This window comes from Petaurus breviceps, unplaced genomic scaffold (genome assembly GCF_028583685.1).
Source record: "Petaurus breviceps papuanus isolate PSGF00001 unplaced genomic scaffold, PetGlider_PUasm1.0 189, whole genome shotgun sequence".
Taxonomy (NCBI): Eukaryota; Metazoa; Chordata; class Mammalia; order Diprotodontia; family Petauridae; genus Petaurus; species Petaurus breviceps.
This window is the reverse complement of record NW_027185809.1, coordinates 28,791,175-28,801,440: the sequence shown is the minus strand read 5'-3', so window position 1 is coordinate 28,801,440 and position 10,266 is coordinate 28,791,175. Positions and strand designations below refer to the sequence as shown.

The window sequence follows — 10,266 nt, the reverse complement described above, 5'->3', positions numbered from 1 at the left end:
AAAAAAAATTTTTATTCTGTCACACTTCCCATCTATTCCATCTCACCTGAACTGCTTCTTCTTCCCTTCTCCTTCTCCTCTTCCCCACCCTTCATCCAATTTCAGTGTTTCTCATAGGTCCTTTACAGTTGATTCCCTTAGTCTCTTTTCTCTTCTGTACTTTCTGGCAGGGTTCCTCCCTCTTGGAGATCAGTTCTAGCTGACAATCAGCCTCATTGTCCTGATGCTTTCCATTGAGAGTCCTTCCTATTGATTTAAATACATTTAAAATGGAATGGTTTCCACATTGGAGCTTAAGTCCATCTCCTCTCTTTATCATCTTATGCAATATAAACATGGAGCTTGGATCTGTTTGCAGCTATGCAGGCCAGAGTTTACTGCTCATAGCAGCCAGAGATGGAAAACACCTGTCAGAACCCTGTGTTCATCCTCCTCTTTGCCAAAGGATAGGACACTTTAAGTATTTTGATTGCAGCAGCTACTGTATGGACACCTATCTTTCTGACGTTTTGATTATTCACAGAATCACCAGGTAGCTGTATAAACATATGCTTGAATTTCTGAATTTTGCAGGATGATTGCTGCATGGTGCAGATATTAGTAATCCAAGTAGCTTCCCGATGCCATCCATGTGAATGGTGTGAGTGAAGGAAACAGCTGCAAAATATTGTCATGACATTTAAAGCAATATCCTGCAGAGGGCAATCTTTGGGGCTCCAGAAGTGATGGATTTTGCTGGTGATGAGTATTTTATTCACCCAGGAAAAAAGCCAAGAAGTGAATTTGTTTTCAGTTGGCATTTGTAGACAGTGTGAGGGAGTTTGTTCACCAAATGCCTACATGAGAAACTGTCCTAGCAGACTCCTTACTGATGATAATGGAACATTTGTGTTATACTTTTCAGTTTTCATCCTGCATATAAACCTTGCTCATTACAGGAGATGGAAAAGGAAGACCTGAAACAGGTTCTGGTCTTGAAATGGGAAAGACTTGGGTTCAAATTCTGTCTCTTGATGCTTACTAGCTGTGTGACCATTGCCAAGGATTTAACACTTAACTCTAAGCTTGGGTTTCCTTATCTATAAAGTGAAGATATCTGTAGTGTCCAGGGTTGTTATAAAAGGTAAATGAGATAATGTATGTAAAGTGCTATGTAAATGCCAGCCATTATTATTATCTACAGATAATACTTTGGAAAAGTCACTTAATTGATTTAAGCCTTAGTTCTTCATCTATAAAGTAATGGTGGTAGTAGTGCCTGCATTGTATGCCCTATAATTTTGTTGTGAGGATCGAATGAGAGGTGTATGAAAGCCCCACATAAATTGTAATGTACAATAAATTTAAGGAATAATAATTATTATTACTTTAGGAACTAGGAGTTGGCAGACATGGTTTTTGAGGCTTGAAGAAGTTTTGGAAAAAATATATATTTGATAATAAATGTAGGTTGTAGAAAATTTGATAATAAAATGTCAACTGCTTGAGGGTAGGGACTGTTTTCCATACTGTTTTTGTAATACTAGTGCTTAACACAGTGCCATATGCAGAGATGTTTAAAAATGTTATTGGCATGGGCAGCTAGGTGGTACAGTGAGTAGAGTGCTGGCCCTGGAATCAGGAGGACCTGAGTTCGTATCCAGCCTCAGGCACTTAACACACACAAACAAAAAACACCTAGCTGTGTGACCTTGGGCAAGTTACTTAAACCCAATTGCCCTCCAAAAAGCAAAAAAAAAAAAGTTATTGGCAGATACAGAATGTTAATTTTTTATTAAAGACAATAAAATTTATTTAAAAAATTATTGTTTTCCTCCAAATGTCTTTGGGAGGAATAAGAAATAAGGCCTAGTTATGATATGATTATCTGGCATTATTAAAATAATTAAGAGAACAAAGGAGTCAGGGTCCATTTCATAATTAGGAAATTTGTACAGAAAGTTCCCTGCTCCCCAATTTTTTCCCTACAGTCAAGTCTTTGTGCCCAAAATTCCAGTCTATCCATTAGTCACTATTTATTGAGTGTGTGGGGCAGCTAGGTGGTAGAGTAGATAGAGTGCCAGACCTGGTGTCAGGAAGACCCATCTTCCTGAGTTCAAATCTGGCCTCAGATACTTATTAGCTGTGTAACCTTGGGCAAGTCATTTACCCCCGTTTGCCTCAATTTCCTCATCTGTAAAATGAGCTGTAGAAGGAAATGGCAAAACAATCCAGTATCTTTGCCAAGAAAATCCCAAATGGAGCTATGAAGAGTCATGGTGGACTGAACAACAACACGGAACCTCCCCTGTGTATCTAATAAGAAATTCATTCCTCAGAGTTCCTTATTAAACTGTAAATGCCACTGAAAGGGGTAAGCCTTGAGTATTTATTAACTAATACCTGGTGGCAGGAATTAATTCACAAAATCATAGAATCTCACAATTAGGGACCTCTGAAGCTGTCTAAGCCAGTTTGTATCTGACAGAATTCTCTCTACAAAATACCTGACAAGTGATCAATTAGCCTTTGCTTACTCACCTCTAGGAGGGGGAACTCCACACCCTCCGAAGACATTCCATTCTACTTTTGGCCTGCTCTCATTGTCGAGAATTTTTTTTTTAACATCAACCCTGGGCCTTTCTGCAATTTCCACATTTCCCCTTCCTTCGGTCAATCAAAACCATTCCAATCCTTCTTCTAGGTGATAGGCCTTCAAATCCTTGAAGACAGCTCTCTTGTTTTCTCCAGACTAAATATGCCTAATTCTTTCAACTGATCTTCATGTGATGGATCATAAACTACTCCGTTAGATAGAAACTTTTTGAGAGTTTTTTGCCTCTTTTTGTATCCTCAGCACTTAGCACTTATCCCTGGCACAGGGTAGGTACTTAATAAATGTTTATTGATTGATTGATCTTAAGGCCCTATGGGAACTGAATACACATAGATTGAAAGAGATGGCTAAGACTTTGATAAAAAATGAACAGAAGGTCAAGAGAAAACTCAGAAGGTAACTGTGAGGCTGCAAGAAGATATTCTCATTTATTTTTGTGGATTCTCTTGAAAATTTGGGATTTGGGGAACCTAGGCCTGAGAGAATCATTCACAGTCCCAGATATTTTTGTTCTCTCTGCCTTCTAGCTTCCTCTATTTCTTGACTAGGTGATCTTGGACAAGTCACTTGTCTTCTTTGTCCTTCAGTTTCCTCATCTGTAAAATAAGAGAGTTGGATGAGATAATCTCTACAATCCTTGCCAGTTTAAAATTCTGTCAAGAATTCTATAATACTTTATTCCCCTTTCCATCCCACCTCTCAACCAGATTCTTTCTAAGAAAGGAGAGAAAATTGGTGGTCTGTAGAAGAGAGAGCTGAATGGAACTGTTCTGTCTTTTGGAGCTTTCTTCCATGTTAGTGGCTAAAATATAACAGAGCAGGTCGTCATGGGCTTTAGTGGAATGTAACCAATGGATTGCCTCTGGGAAAAACAAAATGAAACAAAAAAGCCCCCCCCAACCAATTGAAATCAGATCAAGGGAACATTTGGGGCAGGGGTGGGGAGCCTTTGGCCTCAAGGCCACATGTGGCCTCAATATCCCCCAATAAGGGGATTTGTTCTGTGAAGTTTGGATTCAGTCAAAGGGCTGAACCTAGAGAGCCACTTTCGCCTTGAGGACAAAGGTTCCCCACCCCTGGTGGGGACTCTCTTAACCAGTTCAGTAGTCCACTCAGGAATTACATTCATTTTAGATTCCATTCCAGGACATAGAATCTTTGGTAGCTCTAGGTCCAGCTAATATGGGAAAAGAAAATCTTACATTTCAACCTTCTTTTTGAAATGTTAGAGAGATCTGAGGTTACTGAGTAGGGAAGAAATAGAATTATCTGTAGTTTCTTTTATTTTTTTATTTTAAATTTTATTTTTTTCAATCAGTGAAAATCTATTTTTTCTCCATCCTATTTCACTCTCCTCCCCTCTCTCCTCCCCTTGAGAAAGCAAGAAAACAAAACCTGGAATAAATTATAAACAGGTCTAGTTAAGCAACACAAATCCCCCCCCCCCCACAACATTGTCCAAATAAAACAGGTCTCAATCTGCACCCTGAATCCATGATCACCTCTTTGTTAGCAGATGAGTAGAATGTTTCATCATAAATCCTAGATTTATGGATGGTCATTTGTATTGATCAGAGTTCTTAAGTCTTTCAAAGTTACTTGTTTTTACAATATTGTTACTGTTATATGATTGTTCCGGTTCTGCTCAGTTCACTCACTAGTCAGCAGTTCATACAAGTCTAACCAGGTTTCTCTGAAACCATTCCTTCCATCATTTCTTACAGCATATGAGTATTCCAATGACTTATCAGTCATTCCCCAGTTGATATCATCTCAGTTTCTTAATGGACTTCTTTCAGTATTGACTTATTTGCTGCCATAACAAACTTCTCACTTTCGGTAGTTAGACTAAAGACTTTTTTTTTTTTAAATTTAAAACAGCATCTCTGGTGGCATCTACACTAAGAATGAGAGAGAATCCTGTTGATAAAAGTAAAATGACTTACTGATACTCTTTGGGAATGATACATCACAGAATGAATGAGCATGACTTGAGGTAGCCTCTGCTTTTCTTTCCATGGATATTCTGACTCACTATACTGACTGCACAGGTTGAGAAGGTGGGTGGCATTCTGAAACATCTCTGCTCCTGACTGAACAGCTGGAGATCAAAGAGAATGGGCTATAGGGTTGATAATGAACAGAACAGACAAGCTGTACAAAAAGCTTTAGAAACACAGAAGAGTGTTTTAGAGTGTTCTTTTCAACAGGAAAATGTCTTTCATCGTAAGCAGATACATTCCTTAACTGAAGTTTTTGTTAATGTATAATTTACAAAATCTAAGTTAGTGCTTTCCAATCAAGGTTGCTCATTTGCTTATCATTTCTTTGATCAGTGAGTTTTAAAAAAAGATGAGAGGATCAGTTTCACTTTCTGTTTTATTCTTTTATTCTGATATACTAGGGAAGTGCTCTTAAAGGGCTTATATTCCCAGGACAATTGGGGAGCATGGTGTCATGGAAAAAGCACCAGACTAGAATTTAGGAGACCTGGATTTGAGTCCCAGTTCTGCCAATAATTAGATGTGTGACTTCAATGAAGTCACTTCTACTTTCCGGGACTCATTTTCTTTTTTTGTAAATTGTAAAGGTTGGACAAAATGATCTTTAAGGTTCTAACTCTAATAGTTTATGATTCTATCAGAATTAGACATCTGTACAGGAAAAGTGATGTAAATTAAGAAAAAGTTTGTTCAAAGTTTTTCTCCTAACTAGTTCCAGACATTCTTCTCATACTGGTATGTATTATTGTGTGGCTATAAATGTGTCTGTGGGCATATATTCATATATACATAAACACAGATAGATACATACATGCATACACACAAGGTCAAACCAACTTGGAGAAACTGGTTATTTTACATAGGTCAGTCCATCTGCAAATTGGCACACCAGGTCAAGTGGTAATAGAAATTTCCTTCATACTTTAAGAAAATCTACCTTTGTGAATGAAGTACTAAAATATTAATTGAAAATAGTTAATTGGATTACAAATGTGAGACTCTCTTGTTAATTATTTTTGAATTTTGGGTTTTTCAACTTAATAAATGTGATTTAAAAATTAATATTTATCAAGCCTTATATCAAACTTTTCCATGCTTGGGCAGATTTGATCTTCCATTTTGTAGATCAGCCCATTTTCAAATGGACTAATTTCTGCTTATGGGTCTTAACCTACAAACTATATATATTTATAGTATATACAATATGTTTCCTACTTCTCTGTAGTGAAGTATGGTACTTTGAATAAAGTGAACTCTTAGTAAATGCTATCTGATTATAGCTCACTTACTTTTGGTGCTCCCAGTTAAAGTAATTGTGTTTAAACATATCAGATACCTTATATGGCAAAATAACTAGATATTTTGAATGGGACATAAGAACTACCTGTGAGAATTGAATTTTATCAATGGGAATATTTGTTGTTGTTATTTTTAAAAATTATACATCATCTTTTCCAGGGCAAAAAGAAGTTTTCAAAACAGAGACAGGAAGAATTTTTCAGGTTTTTATTGAAAATAAAGGAACAGCTTAATCTTTTGTACACTAATGTTCACAAAGACCCCAATAGTGTGTAATAGACTGATTTATATTATTAACTACTTAGGAAGAGAGGGTTAAAAGTTTCTAACTATGCCAAACATACTGCTACTGTACTTCTCTGTGTATATGTAACTCTTACTATATAAGGCAGAACTCTTTACAAGTTGTTGAATCATTTTTAATTATCTGGAGAGAAAGAGGAACCAAAGAAATTGGCATCAGAAACATAAGGTTTTGAATGAAAAGGACCCTTACTCCAAATTAAAAAAAAAATACATTGCCTTTGTTATTTTAGGGAATGCTTACTAAGTTAAACAGAATTCTTATCAGTCCAGCCCTATTACTATATACATGTTTTAGAGTATAATTATATCCTTTGGCAGCTTTCATCTTAGCAGCTTTGGAAGCCTAAAACCATTGAAGAGCTGACTCCCCTCCCCCAGTCCAGTTTAGCCCATAATAACTAGAGGCAGACACGTTGGATTATTTATTAGCAAATTCTTTTCACCTTCTATCTAAGTAGTCATAGGTAAACCCAGAATAGAGCCTTGAGACACTCCCTGAAAAAGGATTCTACTAACACCCAGTTGGTGTTCCACAACTTCTGCCTCCAAGTTACTCACTTTCCTAGCAATTAAGTAACAAATGCATTTTTCAAAGCTGTTCTCGGGCTTCCCCCATCTCGAAGCCAAAAAAATAAAATCAAATCAGAGCACCAGGTTTCAACACGCTGCCTAACCGGAAGAAGTGATCATTTCAGAAGTTTCTTTAGCCGGGTGGGGGACGACCGACAGTATATGTGAGAGTGTGTGTGTGTGTGTGTGTGTGTGTAGTGGGGGTGGGATCACGCAGTTTGGCCACTGTGCATTATGTAACCAAAGCACTGGCTGTAGGAGGGAGGAAGACTGACATTGAGAAATTCCAGGGGGAGGGGAGCTGCGGCCCTGGAGTCGTACAGCGCACATCGCACAGCGCACTGCTGAGCAGTTCCAAGAAACCTAAAGAGGAAGGTGACGGAGGTAAAGAGAATAAATTGGGAATAAGAATAATAAGAATATTTAGGATACAGTGCAGTAGAAAATATCAGGACACATGTAATTTATTTCTCTGATGAGATGGCAGGCTTCCAATTTTTTTTTTTTTTTGCACATGAATAAGGGGCTTTGCCCTTTGGGTCATCAAAACCAACACTGGCAATGCAGGACCACTAATGAGACCGAATGACTGGGTTTTTAAGAAATATATCTGTTATTTAAGTATTTTCGCTCAGCAGGGCAAAGTCACCAATTTTTTTTTTAAAGCAGCCCAAATACTACAACCTTCTTCACATTCCCAGACCCAAAAGAGCTCCTGGAATGGTACTGCCCCTTTAAGACCTGCTCTCTCTCCAGCTCTACAAAAGGGAGTGACCTCTGGGCTTTGACAGCTCCCCTAATAACTACCATCGCTCAGGCTCCACCCACTTGGCGACAGTCTTCCTCGATTGGTCAGCGGGCCGGTATCCCGCTTCCTGATTGGCTATCCGTTTCCCCTGAGCAAACCTTTAGAACTCTGAGACAGACAATATTCTGTTACATTGTAGCAAAATGGCGACTGTCATTCACAACCCCCTGAAAGCGTAAGTAAGACTAAAAAATGTACATATTCCGCGTGGTTTCAATATGAAAAAAAGGGCGCCTTTCTCGGTGCGGATCGCAGGCAATGCACAGCGTCTCCAGGATCCTCCCAGCCTTCGCCTTCTCTTTTTTCTTTCAGATTCTTCTTCCCCCCCCCCCCCCCCCGAAGAAATGTCAGGAGATGCAATTAACAAGAAGAAAATTGTTACATTTGTGTTCTGTTTAATTGGTGGAAGGAGAGAGAGAAGGGAGCAGCTGGGGGACACTGGCACGGGAGCGCTGTGAAGCTCCGGGGATTGCAAAGAGCTCAGGAACGGGCGCGATTCTGAGCTCCACTAGCCCCACGGGGTGGCGAGTTGGGGGACATGGGGCGGTTGAAACTGGGGGTGTGTGTGTGTGGAAAAAGGCATGGAGAATGTTTTAAAATGCACTTGAAGAAGTCGAGCGCACCCGTATCCAATGACAGGTTTTTCCTCTCCTGCTTCAGCCAAGCCCGGAGATCTGGACACCGAGCGCCTACGGAGTTTGCAGCTTTTCTGATCACACTCGGGGGGTTCTTTCCCTCCTGCCCCCAATTCGTTTTTCTACAAATCTTCCGGAGTTTTGAGTGACTTCTTGGGAGGCAATCTGTCCTTTGCGATTGCAGGTCCAGGTGGCTGGCTCGGGGTTTTCCTGACAGGGCAGCTCTGGGAGCGTTCCCTTAGCGCTTTTTCATCGGTGGTGTGTGTGTGGAGGGGTGTGTGTGTGTGTGTGAGAAGTGCTTGTGTATGCGTTGAACATAGTTAATTACTCAGGTTAGACTGGTTGATTTCGAGGAAGGAAGGAGCTGCTTTTCTTATGAATGATTTTTTTTTTTGGGGGGGGGGGAGGTAACAAATAGACAGTGGAGGAGGAGACAAGATTTCTGTTTCCTCGCTCGAAAAGGCAGCCTTTACTTCGAGCCAGAGCGAGGGGGCAGGTGCCTCTGGATGCTGCCGAAAGACTTTGAGCGAGCGCCCAGATCCGGGACAGAGGGAGGGCTAAGGGAAGGCACGCAGGGGCCAGTTCTCTTTCTCTAGATCGAGTTTCTTCCTTCCTTCTTTCCGTCGCTCTTTCCAGTTCAGGGTGCCCTTAAGCTGTCAGACTGTGAAGGGGGCAGAGTCCGGGGGTATCCTCAGGAGAAGAGGGTGGTTCTGCAAAGGGAGACTGAGTGGGAGAGGAGTGATGATCCCTTTGAATTCGCACGATCGAGGAGAACCCCTAGACTCTGCTTACTTACCCAGGACCTCCTAGTTAGATCGAGTGGGTGTCGGACTTTCCAGAGATCTGTGGTAGGCAGTGACCTGCATTCTTTCAGCTCCTCCTGTCTCAGGCTGCCTCCCTCTCTTCTCGAGTTGGAAACGACTCAGAGCAGAGGGCTTTCCGGGGACCGGTGGTGGCAGCCGCTGATACTGCCTCGGTGTTCACCCCTATAGCACCCCTGTTCCGCTGAGCTATATAGTAGCAGCAGTTAAGGAGTGATTGGAGGAGAGCTTTTATTGGGAAGGGGGTGAACGAAGGGAATGTGACATGTTGATTTCACCTTTTCTTATATCGACAAGAACAAGAAAAAGAGGAAAAAAAAAGCCGTAACCTGAATTTTCCAAACCTCAGAGTAAAATAGATGTAGACAGAGAGACATTTTTTTTTAAAAAAAGAGATGGTGAAGAGGACATCAGGAAACCTGGGTTCTTAAGTTGCTCCCTCATCTCTCCTTCAGGATAGGTTGTACTTTATCACCACAGGGATTCACCCAAGGAATAAAATGTTTTATGACAGCATAAATGGGTGTAACTTCTCCGTGTCCTCTCTTTCCCTCCCTCGTTCAATCAGACAGTTTCAACTGCATTCAGCAGCAGATTTGCCGCCCCCCTATTTCCAGTCCAAAATACATGGAAATGGTAATATCACTCCATAGAAACTTAAGTTAACTGGATCTATTGGGAAAGATGCGTGCTGATGCTATAGGAAAGCTTACATGAATTTCAATCGTCACCCTCTCCCTTTCACTATTTCTTTTGACTGTAGGAGTAAAATGACTATGAGGGGAGGAGTTAGAAGGGAGAAAATCTGGAAGGGATGTTCGAATTTCCCCGTTGTTTAGGAAAATTAATTCTGCACCATTATATTTGGACTTTGTATAATTGCGAGCAGTTGCAAAGGTGATGTCTTTGTAAATTTATAACTCTCTCTACTTGCATACACGCGGGGCGCGCGCACACAAACGCGCACCCCCCCCCCCTTGCTTTTTCTTGGTGGGAGTTGAAGAGTAATTTATAATTAGCTCCTCCTTTCTAAATCCCAACCCCTTTCCCCAGGGGTGAGAGGAGGAGGAAACAATACCTATGGAGGGCAAAGCTTCTCTGCACTTGACGTCTTTTAAACTACTAATGTAGTAGAAGAAACAGGGTTGTTACTGGCAGCCTGACACTATCTGCCTCCCCCTCCCCCTTCTTAACTTGTTTAATAAAACATCTTATATATTTCATTTGT

At 40.5% G+C, this 10,266-nt stretch overlaps 1 protein-coding gene across 2 annotated transcripts in view; it reads left to right on the top strand.

The window, feature by feature from the left end:
• Positions 1–7,715: 7,715 nt before the first annotated feature.
• The window catches only part of DPF3 (double PHD fingers 3), a 429,392-nt gene continuing 426,841 nt past the window's right edge, over positions 7,716–10,266 (top strand). For both annotated transcript variants that reach the window (XM_069092092.1, XM_069092091.1), the window contains exon 1: positions 7,716–7,757. In XM_069092092.1, coding sequence (XP_068948193.1) covers positions 7,726–7,757 — 32 coding nt within the window. In that variant the 5' untranslated portion in view covers positions 7,716–7,725. The remainder of the gene's footprint in view (positions 7,758–10,266) is intronic.